This window comes from Macrobrachium nipponense, chromosome 20, assembly GCF_015104395.2.
Source record: "Macrobrachium nipponense isolate FS-2020 chromosome 20, ASM1510439v2, whole genome shotgun sequence".
NCBI classification, from domain to species: domain Eukaryota; kingdom Metazoa; phylum Arthropoda; class Malacostraca; order Decapoda; family Palaemonidae; genus Macrobrachium; species Macrobrachium nipponense.
In genome coordinates this window covers 50,160,181-50,183,040 of record NC_061089.1, presented here as the reverse complement: position 1 = coordinate 50,183,040, position 22,860 = coordinate 50,160,181, and the positions used below count along the sequence as shown (strand labels likewise).

Genomic DNA, 22,860 nt, shown 5'->3' with positions numbered 1-22,860 from the left:
GGAAAATCTGCTATCTGAGCTACAGAAGTCTTAGAAGAAGAGATGTTATGTCTTCTACACCATTTATTAGAAGATAAGATGTTATGTATTCTACAGCAGTCTAAAGACAGACCACTTCACCTGGTAGATCTTATTGGAGGACTGTTGTCTACACTTGGTAATAGCTCCCACTTCAGATTTTGAAAATCCTTTTGCTCATTAGAGTTTGCTGACAGTCAAAATCCTGTCAGGGCCAGAATGGATAAGTTTTGATAAAGCCTCCTGTAGTGGGGTTGTCTGAGAAGACTTGGTACTGCAGGAGGGAGTCTTGAAAAGTCTACAAGTAGACCTATAAGGTCTGTGAACCAATCCTACCGAGGAAAAAATGTCGCTGTCAGTCATCCTGACACTTTGGCGAGTTCGAAACTTGTTCAGTCCTTTCCTTATCATACTGAACGGAGGAAAGGCATAAAGATCTAAGCTGGTCCAGCCATGTAGCATGGTGTCTGTCATCCATGCTACAGGATTCGGAAACAGGGAGCAGCACAGAGGAAGATGATGGTTCCTGGATGTCGCAAACAAATCCAGGATTGGTTTCCCCCATAGTTTCCACAAGTCAGTACAAACCCAAAGGTCTAACTTGAAGGTCTAGGTTCCATTCCATCAGTGGGATCTGTCTGAGACAGCTCAATTCATCCACCAACCCTTTCAACCTTCCTTGAATTATGCAGGCAATCAACTTCATCTGGTTCTGGTTCACGCAAAGAAGAAGAGATCTCACTGTCTCATGAAGAGAGAGTGAGTTCCTAGTTGTCTCTTGATGTATGCTAGGGCTGTGGTGTTGTCCAAGTGGACTGTCACAGTTTTGTTGCGGACTTACGCCACAGTTAAAGTCCCAAATGAATTGCTCTCAACTCCTTGATGTTGATGTGCAACTCTTTCTTCTCTAGAAATCAGGTGCCTAAAACTTCTTTGTTTCCTATAAGAGCTCTCCAGCCTAGACCCAACAAGTTGGAAAAGTAGTCTAGGTCAGGGTTCAGAAGGAATAGAGACTTCCCTTCTAAGTACCTATCCATGGAGTTCCACCATCGCAAGTCTTTCTCGATCTCTTACATTACTGGGAAAACAAAAGTGTTTGGATGTACTTTTTGGTCACAGCTGACCCTCAGAAAGAATTCTAGGACTCTCATGTGTAACCTTACCAACCTGACAAACTGTTCTATGGATGCCAACATGTCCAGCAAATTCATCCATTGGTTGGCAGAGCAGGTTTGAATGGAGAGGAAGTGATTGTCTTCTGTTCTCAGGCAGAACTCTACTCTCCTGGGGGATGGAAAAGCCTGAAAACTCTAAGAGTCTATCTTCATCCCCAAATAAGGAATCTCCCGAGGACTGAAGCACAGGGCTAAGAAATTAAAAACTTTGTTCTTGAAAATGAACCTCAGATAATTCCTTGAGCTAAGATGAATGGGGATGTAGAAATATGAATCTTTCATGTTGAGGGAGACCATCCAGTCTCCCTGGCAAACGGAGGAAAGAACGGTCCAATCCATTTTCCTTTTAAAATTTCTTTTCAACAAAGAAATTCAGCACACTCACGTCAAGACTGGTCTCTAACTTACCGTAGATTTGGAACTAGTATAAGCAGGTGGTTATAAAATCCCAACTACCTGACATCCTCGACCAATTCTATTACCTCGTTTTTGAGGAAGAAAAAAAATTTCCTCTGAAAGGGACGAATACCCATCTGATCCTACAGAGTAGGCCGTAAATGCGACAGGCGTGCTGACTAAGGGAGTCAAGTACATCTTAGTTTTACCAAACCACTGAGCTGATTCACAGCTCTCATAGGGCTAGCCCGAAGGATTAGATATTTATACATGGCTAGGAACCAATTGGTCACCTTGCAATGGGACCTACAGCTTATTGTGGAATCTGAACCACATTATATTGAGAAATTAATTTCTATCACCAGAAATTAACTCTTCTGATTCCGCTTTGGCTGAGCCGAGAATTGAACTTCGGACCACTGCATTGGTAGCCAAACACAAAAACCACTCGTCCAATGAGGAACTGCTGACTAAGGGAGGCCTCTCTCTGAAGGGGAAGGAATAGTCCTCCCTCAGTTTTTCCATCATCAATTATTCTGCCCCTTTCATACTCCATCTCTCCCAAAAGAGGAGGAGTCTGGCAACCACTGGGGCATGGAAGACTGCATCCTCACTTTCAGGAGGCAGGCTTTGAGGAGGACTTGGAGCGACTGGGAGGAGAAATGGTTGCTCGAGGTCTGGAAAGCAATCTCTGTCTGCTGCCTCGAAAGGGTGCCTTCTGGAGAGGCAAAGTTGATTTGGCACTGAGGGTGGACTGCTCCCTAGGGAGCCTCGTAGATTGTGCCAACAGATCTCGGATGGCCTCATCAGTGCAAGAAAGTACACTGAGCCAGTTCAAAGTCCAGTCTTCTGGCAAAGAAGGAAAATCTTGAATTTTCCTGGTTAGAGCTCCCACTGACCAATCAAAAAAAGAAGGAAAATCTTGAATTTTCCTGGCTAAAGCTCCCACTGACCAATCAAGAAAGCTCAAGACTTCAAAAACCTTAAATAGGTATTTGAGATGATCAAATTCTGTGCAGGAAAACATCAATTTAGCTGAAGCAAAAAGCTGACCTTCACGCTGAGTCTACAAGCCCTGAGAAGTTCACTTAGGGGAGGCAGCCACTCCCAAGAAAGGAGCTTTTCCTGTGGCGTATAAGAGGTACCTTCTTCGTGACAGAGAAGGAGGACGAATAATAAAGGTGGCCTTTCCTTGATCCCTCTTTTCTGAAAGCCAACCTTTCACCTCACATAAAACCTTCCTTGAAGAAAAGAGAGGACCATTTCAGGCAATCATGTAGAATCAACAGGAAGATTGCTCATCATGAACGATGCTGGAGAAGCAGAGTCGCTGGAAGAAATACAAGTAAAGTCAATAGCAAATAACAAGGCTGCATAGGCCGAAGGAACAGTCTTAGCCAAGATCTTCCCCTTCCAATGAAATCAGGGATAATGAAGGGTCAATGGGAGTCTTTCCTAAAGGAGGAGGTTTCTGAAGAAAGCCCAAAATAATATCCAACCGATGTTGAATAGGAGCAAAAGTATGTAGTCAAATCCACTGGAGCTTGAAGACCTGTACTAGAGGGTGGACCAGGAGGGGCCAGGTGTAACTTGAGCTGGTGCTGGGTGCTTAGAGGACAGAGCCAAACAGCCAGAAACTGGAGCTAAGCGGCCTGCTGATACTGGGCGTTCAATTAAGGGTGGGTGCTCGTTCGAAGACAGGCGCTTAGGCGCTGGAAAACACTCGGAAACTGCTGAGCACTCGGGTACCAGGTGCTTGGGTTCTTTGATGCTACTGGGCCCTTAGGCACTATGTATTTGGAAGCAGTACATGGGCGCTTTCGGGCCGCAAGGAGCTTGGAAGTCAAAGACGAGCGCTTGTGAGACGAAGAACAATGCCGCCAAGGTGCCAAATACTGGCACTCAGTCGAAGGATGATAAACTTGGGCTTTCAGTATATCTTCTCCCAGGTTTAGGGGAGTCTGGCAGTGACCTATGCCTATGAGAGTTGGCAGGACTGATAGCCACCTCCTCAACTATCACAAGAGCTGATGCCCCTAGTTGGGCCAAACTTTTGGTTAAATCTAGACTCGAGTAAGGTAAAGGAAATGGTGGTACAGGCGAAGGACTGGATACAGGAGTTATATTAGGTGCAGAAGAGGAGACAATAAGTACTTCCAAATTAACAGACTTAGAAATCAAACTCAGGCTAGCTAAGGATTTGCTTTCGGCTCTAGAAGCTGCCTTCCTCATTTTGTCTCTTTCTAACTTTGGCATATGAGAAACTAATGACTTCCATTTCTTTTCATCTTATTCCCTGCACTTGTTACATGTAAGGTCAATAGAACATACTTGTCCTCTGCAATTAGTGCAAAGAGTGTGAGAGTTCATCAATCTCGTATTGCAGCATTTGCTGCAATAACGAAACTAGTTGGACTTGAGTCAGACATCATTCATCACATCACACACAAGTCACAATCGTTAATTCTCAGAGAAAACTCATTAAAATAATAAGTCTTTCAATCTATAATTTTTCTAAGAGAAAAAACTGGTCAATTCATAGTTGATTTTCGCTATGAGAAACAACCGATCCAAACTAAGGTCTCTTACCAACAGTAACTCTCGTAAAAAGAACCGGTCAACATTAAAATCTCACATTCAGCAAGTCTCACTAGAGAAAAACAGCCAAATTTAAGTTTCACAACCAGTAATTCTCGTAAAGAAAAATATTAGTCACACCTAAATACTGTAAAATAAATGTGCCAAAGGCTACATAGACAAAATACTTCACCAAGAGGGAAGATCTCAACAGATTCCAAATACAAGCTGCCCCTCTTTTAACCATGTTAGCCATAAACCAGCAGAAACAAACTGAAGCTTTTTGCCAAGTTGTTTCTCTCTTTCCCCAAACATAAGCAGCTCTACCTTGAATTTTAAAATTCAAGCTGCCATCCAAGTAGAAACTATAGCAATGTAATTGCTGGTTAAATTACTTATATAAACAACAATATTACTGTACTGTATTTAGGCTGCAAGAAGTTTTACATATTTCTGACACAAATTTGTGCAAAAATAAATTCAGCGCCAGGACAAACATTCACTGAAGGCAAGTTTATTAATTAATGTTAAATCCTTCTTTCTTTTCTAATAACTGATCTTTTCTTTCTATATATCCCATTACCTTATGTTACTGCTTTAAAGTGAACACCATTTTCCATGGAAGCCTGAATTTCAAGGCAATGGTACCCATGAGCTTGTTCCATATGAATAAGGTTCATAATATCATCAACAACAATAATAGTATTAAAGTTTGATTAGCACAATGTGTAAAAATGGTTTTTGTTTTTATAAATTTCATACACGTGCTTTACAGTTTGCAAGCCTAAAATGAAGTTGTAAACACATCTATGAAATCCAGTGTCAAGAGAAAAACTTTTCTTAAGAACTCTCTATACTGGTTGAAATACCATTGGGGGCATTCCAAAATCACTCTGACTGATGAGCAAAGAGGCAATGAAAGTTATCACAATGAATGATGAAACTTTTAAGTTAAGTACAGGCAGTCCACGGGTTACGACGGGGGTTCCGTTCTTAAGACGCGTCGTAACCCGAAAATCGTCGTAAGCCGGAACGACGTTCTTGAAAACATGTCCACAGGAAAAATTTAACTAATTTGCAATTTTTCTTAGGGCCGTATCTCTAAAATTATCACTAATTTACTTTTTTCATGTGCAACACTGTGTATTCACAAATTACTGTATATTTTCATTAAAATACAAGAGAGAGAGAGAGAGAGAGAGAGAGAGAGAGAGAGAGAATTACATAAAACCATTAAATTCGTTGACCATTGTATGGCATTGTTAAGCTCCGAGTGTCACTGGAGTTATGAGGTAGGGAAATTGATACAGAAAAAGAGGAAGGGAAGAATTTTCTTTTGAAATTAGTTATCGTATTATTACTACTTCTATTATTATTATTATTTGAAAATATAATAAACACGTGCATCTACCATAAAAATTCTCTCATCTCAGTAAGAAAGAGGAATTATCCTTACAAGTGAAATGGAAAGGTCATTTTCATCTCTTTAAAATACGACCATTATGAACTTTGTAATTAAAGTTTTATTATTATTATTATTATTATTATTATTATTATTATTATTATTATTATTAAATAAGTGAAATTATCAATAAACATTTTACATCATACTACCATAAAAATTCTTTCATCTCGGTAAAAGAGAGAGAGAGAGAGAGAGTGTGTTTATCTCTCTCTGTTCTCTCAAAAAATACTTATAACGCTTCCAGCGAAAGAGAGGGAGGGAGTTACCACTATGACACATTATTATCTTGTGTGGCAAAAGAGAGAGAGAGAGAGAGAGAGAGAGAGAGAGAGAGAGAGAGAGAGAGAGAGAGAGAGAGTTAACCTTCATTAAAAGTGACATGGATAGATTAGTACGTATTGTATTTCTTTAAAATACTATCACATATGAATTTTGTAATTATACAGTTATTATTATTATTATTATTTGAAAGTATTAAAAACAAAAAGTACAATTAAATAAAAAATCTTGAGTCTCAGTAAATGAGAGAGAGAGAGAGAGAGAGAGAGAGAGAGAGAGAGAGAGAGAGAGAGAGAGAGAGAGAGAGAGAGAGAGAGAATCTCATGAACACGTGATTGCAACACTGCAGCTCTTCCCCCTCCTGGCTGTCACAGAACTTGATATATCTGACAGTTTTAGTACCTGGATCTTGAGAAAAGGTTACTGGAAGAAGACTGGGATTTCCTTCATTCTTCCACAATTTTTTAAATATAAGCTAAAATCTTACTAATTCACTATGGTATTTTCTTTAATGAATGGATATTATTGCTGTATAAATTAATATTAATATTTGAAAATAGTAAATCATTTATTTATCATACAAAAAAACATCTTTGTAGTAGAGAGAGAGAGAGAGAGAGAGAGAGAGAGAGAGAAATTATTATTTTTATTATATGATATCATTTCAACTTATTAAACTTACTAATACAGTATTAATCAAAATTAATATTTGAAAATTAGTAAATCATTTTTGTATTATAAAAATGTATTTAGTCATGAATATAAACATCAAAATACACTAATTAGTGATTATTTTCGTCGGAAAATACAAAAAGAGAGAGAGAGAGAGAGAGAGAGAGAGAGAGAGAGAGAGAGAGAGAGAGAGAGAGAGAGAGAGAGAGAGAAACTATGGTTTTTATATCCAAGTCTAAGTAGAGTATAAATGGATTCTTTAAGTGAAATAATGTTTCAATGATATTTTGCTGTTTTGTATTAAAGGATATGTATACTGTTTGAGAATGCGTTCCTTATCCTTGACTATGGTTACCATACAGTTTAATAGCGTAAATTAACTTATGCGCCCTCCGCTCAGAAACTAGTTCTGTGTATGTAGTATCGTTAAAAGGCATAAAAAACCGTCGTAACCTTGGAATTTGCGTTGTAATCTAACCAGAAACTTAGTTTTGTTAATTATGTATACTGGAAACAAGCAATGATTTTTTCATTATTTGCGCTTTTGGACTGTTATAAACTGAGCATCCCAAGCTAGTGTATTCATTCGCTCGGAAACTAGTTCCGTATATGAGGCGTCACTAAAAAAAATTTTTAAAATACAACATAAAAAGTGTCGAAAATCATCATAACCTCAAAATTTTTGTTGTAATTTAACCAAAAACTTATTTCTATTAATATACTGTGCTAAACTATAAAGGATTCTTATCATAGTATGCGTTTTTTAAAAGCGTCGTTAACTCGGAGCGTCGTAACCTCGGAACAAGCGTCGTAACCCAGGGCGGATTTTTCAATGAATATTTAAGAAAAAGCGTCGTAACCCAGGGCGGATTTTTCAATTAATATTTAAGAAAAAGCGTCGTAACCTCGGAACGTCGTAAGCCGGACCCGTTGTAACCAGGGGACCGCCTGTATAGCTAAGTTTTACCAACCACTGAGCCGATTAACAGCTCTCCTAGGGCTGGCCTGAAAGATTTTATATTTTTACGTGGCTAGAAACAAATTGGTCACCTAGCAACGGGACCTACAGCTTATTGTGGGATCCGAACCACATTATATCAAGAAAATAATTTCTATCACCAGAAATAAATTACTCTGATTCTGCGTTGGCTGAGCCAAGAATCGAACTTCGGGCTATCGGATTGGTAGCCAATCGCAAAAAACCACTCGTCCAACGAGAAACTAATGAAACTTATAGCTTGGACCAAAACTTCAAACTGAATAGGAGGGATAAGGAGTCTTTTCTGTAATTAATTCAGGGGATAGGAATATGAGATTTAGGCCAAAGACCAAGTGCTGGGACCTATGAGGTCATTCACCACTGAAAGGAAAATTAAGAGTAAAGGAGCTTTTAAAGGTGAAACAGGAGATATATCTCACAGTTGCACAATGAAACACTTGTTAGGAATGAGATATACTAAAAGGAATCAAAAGAGTTGCAACTTGGGGCTGAGGGGACACTACAAAAAATCTCAAGTAATGCCTACAGTGCACTACCCCTCTACAGGGGCATTTCAAGGGGGATCTATCACTCATTAAGATAGAAGATCAACTCTTCAGTAGATACACAAGTGGTCGACCAATTCTTAAACCAAAGCATACTCAATAGGGTATACATACTTACAGTTTCGGTCAAATTCGGGTATCTATTATTTTGTTACTTACATATTTTTGAGATGATTCATATGAAAAACTTACTTGAATCTTCCGCAAATTAATGGTTACGTTTACATTTGCCAATGAATATTGTTCTTTGATGTTATCCCAAGGATGTGTTTATGCTGCCATATTAGTTTTTCTCCCGAAGGTATTTTATTTTTTGTCAATGTATTGTTGGTAAAAATTCCTGATCGTCCTTTGTTTTAGGTTATGAATTATGTGTACGGTAAAAATGCTGAAATCTGATTGGTTGTTTTGTTTCAAGATTATCCAATTAACTGCGATTTTGGAATTCATCCGTCCTTCTAAAAAAGTGCGTGTCAGTTGACTGCCATGGATTCCATTGTTCACAAGCGCAGTAGTTGTTCTTTTTCGTATTTTGAGGTTATTGGGCATTTTCATGGACATTAGAATGGAACTCCAGAAGTAGTGAACATTCAGTGCTACCTCTATTTAAGGTAAGTGAAGTGGTTAACCAAAAGATGTACTATTTTGCTTTGTAGAGGGGTTTTCCACCCTCGTAAGTGAGGTAAAGGGACGGGGGCTAAGTAAGGAGGGCCCAGCCCCTAGGTTATGTTAGGTGGGTGTGTTTAGGTTAGACAGCCTCTCTTATTTTAGTTTTTTCCTAGGTTAGGTTAGGCGAGTGTGTTTAGGTTAGACAGCTTCTCTTATTTTATACGTTTTCTCCTAGGTTAGGTTAGGTGGATGTGTTTAGGTTAGACAGCTTCCCTTATTTCACTTGTTTTCTGCATTCCCCCACCCAAATACCCAATTTCCCACTGGAATCCAATTATATTAGTAATTAAGGGGGCCCCTGTATCTCTAAATTTGATCATTTGCGGGAGAAATAAAGCCAAATTTGTTGAAAACACACTACTTAAGCTAAGGAAAATATATTTTTATATCGGAAATGCAAATTTGACCAAAACTATAATTTTACCCTCAATATAGTTTGTCAAGTAAAAACTCATATTTCCACAAATTAAAAAATCGTCATATAAGAAAAATTTGAATACAGGAGTCAATAAGAAGCAAAGAATAAATTTTTTTTATCACTTTCGACATAAGCTAGTATCGAAAATGTACAACATTAAAATAGTTACTTACTCATGATGATCCAAAGCTCTTCTGGACAAAAATACTGTTGTAAACAAGGCATGGGCAATAGCAGGTGGAGCTAAACTAGCAAAAGCATATCCCCACATTTCAACAATCTCACCAAAATAATTAGGACATGTAATCTTGTCGAACCAACCTCCTAGAATTGTAAAATTCAAGTCATCAGAAAAAGTAAACAATGAAAGAACACATGGGCAATACTTACTTGCTTAAGAAGCATTTTACAAAACCATAACATTAGGGGAGAAGGAAATTATTGGCAAGGTGACATGATCAGTAACATATTGAGAAAATTTTTAACCACCTATCAAATAACCACTTATTATTTCTAAAACTGGTGAACAATATGAAGGGTTTCATGAACTAACTTCAGTCAAAACAACCATTCCATCTTAATCCATAATTTTGAGGAGCATTCATATTACTGCATGTGAATTTGGGCTACCATTAAACTATGGCTCTTATTAGCATGGAAACCAAATACCCAGCTATAAATACAACTGATAAGAATTTACTTCATACTTCAAACTATATAGTCAGAAACAATTCTGGTATTTCCATATACTATAAGATCAAAACTAATGATATCAAGAGTAACCTGACCTGTTGGAATTTTATAGCCTGTTTCTCCGTATGGTCGTAACTTTCTTAAAGCTGCATCAGCTCCAATGTTAATTTTCATGCCAAACAAGAACACTGCAAAACCTGAAAATAAATTTATATTTTAGTGGTTATTCATTTTGGAAAAGGAGAGATGCTGCAATTAAGTAAGAGCAATGGTTATGAAAATACAAGAGCTCAGAAAAGTTCTAATGCTAATTCTTGAAAAAGCAAAATGAAATTAAAATGATAATTCATTATTTCTGAGCTTGCAGCAATACCATATTAATGTAGGCAATCTAAAGAAGCTAAGGGTATCATCTCAACCTCAAACGACTGGGGGCATGTAATCACAAATTTCTATAAAGCCACAAAATGTCTGGCATTTATCAAAATAACTTCAAATTTCGAAAAAGAAAGATTACCAAGCTCTACCAAATCATCTCAAAATGCAGCACTGTCAAAACTTTGCAAAATGACTATGTTACCAACACATTACTTATAATACGTATTCTTAGTGCATGCATAAGCATACAAAACTTCAAGTATGAGAATACTTTGTTTTCTTCCTGGTAAACCATCAGCTCAGTTTTGTTTACATCTTTATATGATCACCTCTCACTATGCTGTTAACACCAAGTACACCTGTAGCCATTTATATACAGCAGCTACATTATCCTGCCTTTCTACACACTTCTATAGCTTCCTAAATTTCTATGATAAAAATTGAAAGATTCACCTTGATCCTTGATGGTCACCGATATTTAACTAAAATTCCTCTGAAATACCTACTACTGTACTGTCTTTACTCTAGACTTGTATTATGATGTATCCCCATTACTTACTCACTCAGTTTCTCTAGTACAATTGCTTTCATATTGTAATTGGTCAAAATGCAATCTCAATATTGCTGTTATAGTATATACAAAAGTACTACATATGATCAATCAACTAGGATTAAAGTCAAAATTAAGATAAATGAACATGGCTCTTAAGGGAGCATTAAAGCACCTTCTGGCTGTACAATCAACTACATACATAAAAAGGTGATGAGAAATTATTACAAAATCAATATTCCTGTTCATTCTGCCAGATTTTTCTTTTTTACTCAAGAGTACCTTCTGTCCTTTCACAGTTGGAAAATCTTCCTGTATAAGCAGAATGATGTCTACACCTAAACACCCATGTTAATGAATGAATGATTAGAAGTTATCTGGCATTATGATTGCCAGTCACTGATGCCGATATTATGTCTTCATAATTACAAATAAAAAATAATCATGTCAATCCAATATCATCTAAAGATCACTACAAACTGTAACAACAGAATTGAGATGAAATTTCTTTCAGGAGACCAGCTATTGAGATAAAAGCTACTAATTCCTCAAGCATCATATATAACAATTTGGCTAACCCACTAGGACTGTCTCTGTAATCACCTGTTTCCCACCAGGTAGCACTGGAATGTTTACGTTCTTGTCAGAATTCTTCATGGCCACCCACTAAGATGTGGGGAGACTGGGAATGTTTCCACTTTAACAGTTGATAAGTATCCAAAGAAAATTAAAACTATTTGGAATAAATCTTACCTACTGTTAAAGTTAGCTGACTACCACATTGAAGGAGGATGGTGATTTAGTGCAGCCAGAGAAACAATTTTCAGTCAATGGAACTAAAAGCTTTTTAAGAATGGGGGGAAAAAACTTCTCAACGTTCCTGCTTGTGGTGTGATTCTTACTGCCAATACTATCATCAGAGGTTTGAACCACAACAGGGTGCAAGGCTCTCATAGCGAGACTTGTTAAGAGATCCTTCCAGGAATTGAAAGCCCATAACTGACAGGCCAAAGCTATAGACAACTACCACCTTCATGTATGAAGGTGCATTCCTATACATCAATGTGTACCACCTTCATGGTCCCCAAATTCAATGATAAGATAGAAAGCAAGGTTACTATCAGGAGAAAGCGTCCTCGTCACATAAATAGGACTAAGGACTTAACACTTATGCTAAATTTGAAAATTTTGCAAATAATAAGAATCAACAACAGTTACTTCTCCCCCGAGCTGCATGACAACTTTCTCTTGCAAAAAGTTTTAAAGGAAATAGAGATGTGCTTACCGTATGGAAGCCGAGGATTATTTTCGAAAATGGTAAAAGTTCAGGAATCAATTCTGTGTGCATCGACTTAAGCATTCTTGGACATAGGAGTGCTTGGTCTCCTAACACAACAGATAAATACTTAACTCCTCCTCTTAATGTCTGTCCAGGTAGATACTTTAACAGCTTTAACTAGACAGAAACAACTACTTCTTCCTTGCCTACCACAGCAGTTAAATTAAGCTGTCACAAATTTATGAGGGGCTTTCACTTCTCATCTTTTCTCTAAGCAATGAAAGAAAAGAGGTTGCCACTAGAACAAAAACCATATACAAGAGAGGGCTTGAAGCTCACTAATATAAACCTTTAAGAGCCCTAACTGGACATAAGACAGCCACTTCAGCATTAGCTACTGGGGCAGTTAAATTAGGAACAGTCACAAATCTGAGAAAGGCTTTCATTTCTATATTTTTTTTTCTTAGCAATGAAAGAAAAGAGACGTTACTACTAGAGCAAAGCTCGTATACAAGAAACGGGCTTGAAGCTCACTAACACACTTTGCCACAGGATGAGCTAAAAAGAAAGGTGTCTTCAAGTTCTTACGTGATGCTTTAATAAAAGGCTCAAACTGAAAAAAAAAGGCTCAAACTGAGATTATGTTACAATCTGGAGGACTGTCTAAATCTTATTGTACAACCATGAAAGGAAGATTGCAATTTCCAGCACAAAAGATGGAAAAACCTCTTCAAACATTAAATCCTGAGTGATACTCCAGACAGCATGATGCAGAACTGTATGCAATGTAAAACAGTATCCTTTGATTGCTGACAAAAACTGCTTTGCATACCTGAGATACTGGCAGGACCTAAACTAGGCTATCTAGTGAGCAGGTGCTGGATATCAATCCGGACAAGCACCAAGATCAATAAACTGACCACTGTATTTATACACAAGTCAAATAGTAGAGGAATGCCCTTATTTTGTGACAGACAATGACAATCCCCATGCAGTCAGATGAAGCATGTGGAAGTTTGATGGAATCTTCTCAAATATGACTGCCTGAAAAGGTCTTTCCTGAATGAAAGAAGATGAGGAACATCTACCACAAAGGAAAAGCATAAAGGTCTAGATTTGACCATTCTGAAGGAAGGTATCAACTGCCAATACCTGAGGTTCCTGGCATGGAGGGCAGTAAACTGGGAGAGTAGTGTTTTGGGCAGTCGTGAACAGATTGGTGCTTAGGTCTCCCCAGAGGTTCCACAACCTCTGGGCAAAGACCTTGCCCTTTCAGCCGAGTTGGTCTTCAATAAAAATGATTTTCCCTAGGACAATATGAGGTAAATAAATGATGCTGCTGTGCTCTGCCCAAAGGAGAAGGAAGCTTCTCTGCTAGCCTAAACAAAGATCTTGATCTGTGTCTTGTCATCTTATGTAAGAATCGAGAGGCTGAATCGTCAGAGAAATGTGCAATTTTATTGTCTTTGACTAGATGCTCTGCTAGTGTGAGACCATTTCAAACTGCCAAAAAGTGTATGTTGTTTACCTTCAAACTCCGTGACAACAAATGCTTCTTAGATTGGCCCCAAATCTCCCTCCGAGACATCCGAGGACAATGTAAAGGTTCTGCATGTCTTCAGACCAACCAATTCAAGTACTCAAAAGTGGTAAAAATTGTCTATCTCTCTGTTGGAAAAACTAATCTTCTTCCCCAGATAAACAACAGGTTGGATTGGATAAGCACAGATTAGTCAATATTGAACATAAGCCCATCTCCGAGGTTAGACATAAAATAATTCTTCGCCCTTAAAGTTGTCAGAAACAAACTGAGAACAAACTAGTCATCTAAAAAGAGAGAGAACTACTACTCTGATATAAAGCTTAAACCTCCAATACATAAGAGAATAGTTTTCTTCAACTGAAGGTGTGTTGGGATGAGGAGGTATGTATCCTTCAAGTCGACAGAAAACATCCTTTGCCCTTACATAAGGCCACCAGGACTAAACTGAATGACTCATTGAAAAGGAAATATGAATAAAGTAGTTGCGACTGGAAATGTCAATGGCTCAATGGTCTCACTGCCTACTTTGAAACTCTGCACACTACCTTCTGAGGATCCACACAGCTTACTTGAACTGGGAGTTCAAAACATCAGTTATGGTTAAAGGTGCAATTTTTCCACTTAGAATGTGAGCCAGATCTCTACTGAACCAGAACTTGAGTGTGGTTTGAAAAATTCTACATGGAATGTGTATGAACAATCATAACATGAGAACTGACAAGTGACTCAGAACTACTGAAGCAAATGTAATATGTCTGTATCCCTAAGTAACTACTAGTTCACATACACTACCATCACTCCCTAAAATGGACGACGTGTGAGCCGGCAAAAGCACCAAACTACTAAACAAGACATCTGGAGAATGAGCCGAACCCAAACCAGAGAGACAGCTCAATGAGGTGGTTCCGTGTCTGCGGAGAAGACCAACATACCCAGGGAAGTCCAGAGGGCATGATACAGACTGATGCCAAGGCTCTGACACCTTCTCTCTCGCAGGGTAAATCAAAAAGGTCAATCACTAAGGGGGTGGGGGTGGTATCTTTACCCTAATATACATATAAGGTGAAAAACGAGACCATAAACCACACAGCAAGCAAAAAAAAAAAATTATATATATATATAATAATAATAATAATAATAATAATAACAATAATAATAATTCAAGCTTACTACATACTGCGAAAAGTAATACTCACCTATCCAAAAATTTGGTAACTTTAGCCAAGTCCTATCACTGTACTGGTAATAGTTTGTGAAGTACTGACCATGAAGAACTCCATTGTACAAAGTTGTTAAAAATGCAAAGAAGAATGGCAAGAAAGGGGTCGGTTTACTGCTCTTCATGAGAAATGGGAAGATGAATGATCTGAAAGGTAAATATGAAATCAATTAGGGTGGCAACACCTGAACACTACCAAAAACTTATACTTCAGAATAACAATATTAACTCCTCCTGTGCAATATACCTAAATTAGAAAAAATACATTGAGAAAAAATGAATTGGACATATTTTGGCTGATCATACATTGGCATTAGCTTTCCTATAGTATTCAGATGTATAAGGGTAATTTCAATTCTACATTCTGTTATCAGTGTAACTCTCTTGTATCTCAAACTGTTTTTCATCTAAGTGCTTTACCACTAATATGAAAAACTATTAAAACAGTTTTCTACATTGAAGCTTTATTTATTGCATTTTCTCCCTCGATTTTAAAAAGTCTCTCTCCTCAATTTCAGATTACATACTATATTCAGCACTGATCAACTAATAACTGATTATTTTCACAGGATGTTTATTTACTGCTTTTACTTGCTGAGCAAAACAATCCTACACAGCTGACTACTGAAGCACAAGGAAGGCATCTAAATCTCAGTAAATGTATTGATTCAACAAAACATACAAGATTCAAGACTAATTCTATAATGCCACAAAAAAAAATAGACTAATTCTATAATGCCATAAAAAAATTAGACAAATGACATTCCAAACACTAAAAAACCTATAAGGCTGGGTCAAACATCTTCATCTATTAGGCAAATATTGCAGATCCAGGGAAATTACATACCTCACCCAACTGGAGGTCTTGTTGATCTAAAAAAACTGAAAATACCTTGAAAACTTGAAAGGTGTCAAGGACCAGTCGTTATTGTTGATGCTAATGAATCACAGTTTTGGAGGTTAAAATATAAGGCACCCCGTGTCAGTGTGGATTCTGTACCTTTGGTTAAGTAATTTTTTTTTCAAGTAGGAAGTATAACAGTTAGAAAGAGTGTGGCTAAGACAAGTGATTAGTTAGCATGGGACAAGAATATATGTTAACCACTCCAAATGTTTCAATGACACAAGATTATTCCCTTGCTAGTGATGAACCACAAACTTAGACCTCCAAACTTTGGTAGACCATTAGCTTGAAGGAGTTTAAGGATAGTCACTCTCATTCAGGTAGGGTGCAACAATAGGTTAGATTAGGGTAGACTGCAATTTTTGGGTAAACATGGAGAGCATCCAAGGAAATCATTTCATTGAACTCAAGTTAGGTTCAGATAGGATGCATACCTTGAAGTACTATTACTTTAACAGCATATGTAGGGAGGGGTGACTGGTTCTTAACAATTTCTCTTCATTGTTTCTACCAATATAATTGGTGCTATTCCTACTTTAGTTTTTCAAAACCAAAAGACTGTTTTACCATTGTGGTCCCTTTACCTCAGGACTTACTTTAAGCACTATCTTTGGATTATGTTGAGATTAGCGAACCCACAATTTTTTCCAGAGGGTTCGCTAATCTTGACATGATCCCTAACTTTTGAATGCAGGTATAACAAATTCCATGGGCAAATCCTCAACACTCACAAGTCAAGATCTTTAAGAATGCAAGCTTTCAGAATATGCATGCAGTATACACTGAAATACCTAAGTCACACTTGTTGGGTAAGATTATTGGTGGGTAAGCCAGGTGGGATGATGCCCCATGGGTTAGGTTTTTAAGTGCAATTTCCACTAGTACTGTATTTGAGGCGTCCATGCTGGGAGAGCGTAACCCATGGTGGAAGTATTCAGTCAGAAAGTGGCTGTGTTAATGCTACAAATGCTTGAAATCACATATTCCAACCAGTTTCAAACTACAATGGGGTTAGATCTTGTGTGGGGACCCAGAAGGGCGTATGAATGAGCTATTGGGAGAGCCAGCTCAGTACACACCCGCACAGCAACCAATCCGCACGCATTTACTCAAAACTCGTATTTCTGGGTTACGCCCTTCTGGCAGGGGACGCATTTTTGTACAATTACATGCAAGTTATCATTATACATAATTTTAAACCACATTTACTCAAAATTCTTATTTCCATGTTACGCCCTTCTGGCAGGGGACACCTCATATTTATTGTCTTGGGAAGGTCATTCAACTCTAAAGTTAGGCTAGGGCTTTTCATTTTTTTTCTAGGAGAACCCTAATTTCTAGCTCTCCACACAGGGCATGTCATCTTAGAATTGTTCTAGGCATGGGTTGTGGAAAAAAAAATCAATGATTTGTCCAAATAGTGGTTAATAACACGAGAAACAAAAAATAGCATTCAAATATAAAACTCATTACCTTCTCACCTATTTCTACATGGGGAGAATTAATTTGTCAAGCTAGGACTAGGTCATAGTTTTTGCCAGGTGAATTCTGTACGTACTTATCATCCATTCCCTATCACCAGTAGGTATCTCCTTACATCTAAGCAAGATTTGGTCACTAGTTTATGCCTATTACCTGGCTTAAGCTCACACTAAGCCTAGTTCTTACTGACTAATTTAATCAACATAGGCCCAAGTCATGCTAGCCCTAATGTTAAACCTAGCTTTAGAATCATAAAAGTATATTGACATAGTATCCTACCATGGACATGGGGTAGGTCTGCTATATGACTATACCTAATGAATTTTGATGAAGTGAATAGGCCTAGGTGATGGGGCTGGGGTAATATAAATATAATATATATATATATATAGATATATATATATATATATATATATATAATATATATATCATATAATATATATATATAGAGTAGTGCACAGGTGTCACTAATGACTTGGGAGAGTCAGAGGGGGCTTGATGTCCAAAGTTAGGTTTGGTCAAGGTTACCTTAGGGTAAAAAACCGCATGGTACAGGGGTGGACCATGTACGATCAATGTGTACAACCCCAAAAAAAGTACATTATAACGCGTCCTGACATCGGAGATGGGCATCAGACGCGACTTCTTGTTGGTGAGAAACGAAGCTAAAGACCTCTACTCCGGTGTCAGGATGCATTACAATGTACTTTTCTTGGGGTTGTACACATTGATCGTACATGGTCCACCCCTGTACCATGCGGTTTTTTTACCCTATATTCCCTTCGAAATACCTATTACAAAAGTGACTTCATACTTGGCTTACAATAGCCCTGAACCTTACTCTGCATTTGCTCCTGGGGTTGAGCTTAGCTTACCTTAGCTGTAGGCCTAGAAGGGTAAGGCAATAGCCTACCTATTGGCAAAATATATATATATATATATATACTATATATATATATATATATATATATATATATATATATATATATATATATATATATATATATATATATATATATATATATATATATATGTATTTATTATATATATATATATATATATATATATATATATATATATATATATTGTATATATGTACCTATGTATGTATATATAGCCCTAGTATAGCTATACTAGGTAACGACAATATACTAGGTACCTTTCACCAAGGCTGGCCTCTGGGCTATTCATTTTAAAGTTGTAGGTAGTCCTATACTGAAGTTGTTACAGATTACCTAGCTAATAGGCCTATGCTAGGCGTAGTTTGCAAAGATATGCTATGCCGTAGCCAATCACAAGTAGCTACTAGTACCTATAGGTACCTAATACAAGTTTCCTTGGATGCTTTTAAATGAACCGCCACCAACTACAGCAGCTAAACCTTCCACAACCACTCAAAACTTTCAAATTTGAAAAAATGTTTCATAATGAAACGAAAAAAACTAAGATATTTCCAACAGTGTGGGGTCATAGACCTAGGCTACGTCTACTGATTAAAACGAATGAAGCTTGGCTAGGCCTATACTGCTGAAGAGTCTACGATGAACGCACACCGATCTACGCACCTTTGAAAATAATGAATGACAAACATCCCGAGGCACAGCTGATTCGCAAGACTCCTGTAGGTGTCCTTGGTGCCGTAGAGTACGAAAGCCATGGGGACGAAGAAGGAAGGGGACTCCTGCACTGCCCAAGCCAGCCTTCCCGGCACACCGAAGCCGTACTTCTTGTCGCTGTACCTTCCGTAGGGCGCCTTCCTAACGAACAGAGCTAGAAAGGCGTATATCACTGTCCCCCAATACATGCGAGGTATCAGCTCATCCAGGTCCTTCGCAAAGAACACCGGGTAGACATATCTTCTGACGAGGACGTCGGGACTGAAGGTCATCTTCACCTTCTATACTCCTCTGAACAAGACAGCTACAAGAGACTGACGTCACGTTCCCTCCTCCCCTTCAGGAGAACTCAAGATAGACTGATGTAACCTGCAGCTCTTCAGGAGAACTCAAGACGGACTGTCACCAACCACTACCTCTCTTTCCCTCCTTCCCTTCAAGAGAATTCAAGATAGACTGATGTGATCATGTGACCTGTTCTTCAGGAGAACTCAAGACGGACTAATGTCACCAACCACTACCTCTCTCCTTCAGAAGACCTCTCAAGACCTAGTATAATAGTTATCTATCGATGATTGGAGACCCCTCAAGACCTACTATAATCGGAATCTAATCGAATGTCGATATAAGTGACCCACATACCGTAGTGTACACGAAATAACGATTTGGGTAATTTATGCATGAAGATATTGGCTGGGGACTCGTTGCTATGGTAATAGCACGACGTTCCTCAAACCTTCCCCCTCCCCCTTCATAACATATCAAAACAAGGCGATGCTCCCACAATCGCAACACAAGTTATAAACCAATTCACATTACAATCGTTCAGTGAAACTGCTTGCTATCTTTTTAACATCAATACTATTTGCATAATCGTTAGGTTACTAATGTGGATGCATATAGTCGAGGAGCCAGTCACCAAAGTTGAGATTTACCCTACACGGTGAACCCCTTGTGAGTTTATGCATTTTTATGACAAATTAGATGTGTCCCACACCATAATCTTGAAAACCTGACTTTTCGAACATCTCGATATTGCCATAAATAGAGCCATACATAAATCTATCTCTGATTATCTGCTATGCCATATGCTTGTTTGTTCAAGTAGCCACTTAATATTTTGGTAAGATAACCATGGGGCAATGTGTTTTGTGACAGTATATAGGAAAATAAAATATATTTACATTTAAACTGTTTTAATCATATGCAAAACAACTCTTCCTCCCAATTTACCGAAAAAGTTATATGTTACTTCTCAAAGATTTAGCTGTAATTTACAAAGTATTATAGGTAAATTAAAGATTTTTTCAATATTAGCACAATTTGTCTAGGATTATATACATATAAAGAAGTATTATTTCATATGAATAATAACTGTATTATTTGGTCAAAACTGCATGCTACCTCAAAATCCGTAATTTCCATCTTCACTAAACAAAATCAAGTAACACACCAAATTATCGGTCAAGTCAACTGTGATATTATGTATAATGTTATACATTTGTATCGTGGCACATAATAACAAGAAATAAATTTTTTAAAAATAAGACACACACACACACACACACACACACACACACACACATATATATATATATATATATATATATATATATATATATATATATATATATATATATATGACCAACGCGAATAAGATAGATTAATCTAGAAACCTATTTATGACAATATTTAGATGTTCGAAATGCCAAATTTTTAAGAGCCGTCCCGATTATTGTGTGATATATATTAATCTTATAAATGCATCAAAACGTAAGGGCTCACCGTATAGGATATATCCTTTATTTTAACAGATAGAGGCATTTGGCTCCTAGGCTAATACATGCAATGCAAGTCGAAGTTACAATACTGTAATATACAACTTCTAAATATCTCGTTCATTTTCACCCCCGCTCCTCATCAAGGATTGCATCCTTTTTACCTAATACAGCGGCAGTTCGGACCATTGAGATGAAACGAACGAGATCCCAGTTGTACCCCCTACAGGTACTTGTAAACTGAAACTGACCGTCTGCCGAAAATATATGGGTGGCTTACTTAACAAGCACCACCAATTGCTGTTTAGATGTTGGGTCTAGATCCAGTATATGAGATACCAGATGAGACTATATATAATGTATCTGTGGACTCAACTCATCATAGAATGACCAGTGACAGACATTTTGGAGGGTGGGTTCCCCTTGACAGACACACGGAAAAGGGAGTAATTGGATCTAGATCCAACTTAGGAGATAGGAGATACCAAGTAAAATGTACACTGCAATAGCACTGCACATCCTAGAATGCTGTGATGGTAATGACAGACATTTTAGTGGGTGGTTCCCCCCCTGACAGACACCCCACAACGAGAGGGGAGGGAGAAACAGGATCTACATCCAACACTGGAGATACCAAGTAAAATTTGCACTACAATAACACTGCATATCCTAGAGTGCTGGGATGGTAATGACAGATTTTTAGTGGGTGGTTAACCCTGAAAGATACCCTAACTGGTGGGGAGAGGGAAGGGCCAGCCCTGATAACTACTGTAAAGACTACGTATAGCAGGCTACTTACTATTGAACCGCGTTATACATTATCGTGATATATTAATCAATAATTTTTCTCCCCTCTATGTCCTTTGCATTTATTTTATACAAATATTATTTGTTTCATATAAATAACATTCGTCTGCAGGCCTATAATAATTCGGTCATATTATTATTTTGCTAAGCGAGCAATTAACTGACTTCAATTACAGTTCTCGCTTTATCTTTGTTTACGAGATAAACGTCGATATAGCCAGAGCAATCTGATATGGCGGCGGCTGGAAGACTGACACTGTAAAGCAGCGTGTAAGTTCTATGTACATAACGTTTGTTAAACAGAGTAATACGCAACTATTAAATAGACAGTAATACATAAGTAGATGTACGCTATAGTCATAGTACAGATCATAATAATTGCGCTATAGCCTATACTCGGTTTGTTTTATCAAGGCATTATAATGAAATCTTGGATATACATTTAAGCTGTATCAGTTTTAGGAATGCATATCGTTGTTACTATAGTCGATTTGTTTTTCGAGTGGCGTAAAACTCGTCAAACATAATACACTTGGCTGAGGAAGGACACAGAGGATCTCTGTTTATTAAACAATCTCTCCACACAAAATTATTCCGAACATTTCCATTCTCCCAAGAAGATTATGAATAAATATAAGAGTAAACTAGACCAAAAAATGATTACTTAGCATAAATGTTAAGAAAACAAGAGAAATGAAAAATGAGAATATATACAAGCTCAGGGAAGTTAGCCTACTCTGTTTACACTTTCGGATGTCCGATTTCTATGACTGCGTTGGAGACGGATTATAAATCATATTCGCAATAGTAAATACACTGAATAGACGTGAGGATATAATATGATGTCAGTGCCTGTCTACAGGATATAATGAACAATGAAAGAAAATATATTGTGAACACTGACTGGGTCAGAGACAGTAGTACAGATGCTTAACAGATTGGGGCCCTCGATATCTTATGATGAAATTAAAGCTTTAGAGACTGAATTTGCCTTCATAGTGTCAGATGATAATCAGGAAACTCCAGATGGAATTCTGTGTAAACCCAGCCTTGCAACAGCTACTGCCTGGGATAATTATGTGAGTATCGAAACGTTAGACGGAATAAGCGCCCTTCATTCAACTGTCGGCATCTGTTATCAAAAATCCTCAAAAGATGACACAAAAGAAATAGAAATGAGTTGTAGATGAAAACGAAGACGATATGAAGGTTCTGATCGAGACATTCCTCCTTTTAGGGCAACGTTGAAAAGTGTCCATTTTGACATTTCTGCATCTCCAATGATGGCCAGTATGTTTTTGAAGAGAACTTGTCAGGTTTCTACTGGAACTGGCAGTCACTCACCACACAGACAGCTACCTCTTTTCGAAGGGTTTTATTCCCAATTTGTTACAGAT

At 37.7% G+C, this 22,860-nt stretch overlaps 1 protein-coding gene across 1 annotated transcript in view; it reads right to left on the bottom strand.

Annotated features, from left to right (window-relative positions):
* The window catches only part of LOC135225707 (3-oxo-5-alpha-steroid 4-dehydrogenase 1-like), a 28,308-nt gene extending 8,829 nt beyond the window's left edge, over positions 1 to 19,479 (bottom strand). Inside the window, exons 1-4 of the mRNA XM_064265076.1 lie at positions 18,828 to 19,479; positions 14,854 to 15,023; positions 10,003 to 10,104; positions 9,388 to 9,538 (exon numbers count right to left, since the gene is read on the bottom strand). Coding sequence (XP_064121146.1) covers positions 9,388 to 9,538; positions 10,003 to 10,104; positions 14,854 to 15,023; positions 18,828 to 19,150 — 746 coding nt within the window. The 5' untranslated portion in view covers positions 19,151 to 19,479. The remainder of the gene's footprint in view (positions 1 to 9,387; positions 9,539 to 10,002; positions 10,105 to 14,853; positions 15,024 to 18,827) is intronic.
* Between the last annotated feature and the right edge of the window lie 3,381 nt (positions 19,480 to 22,860).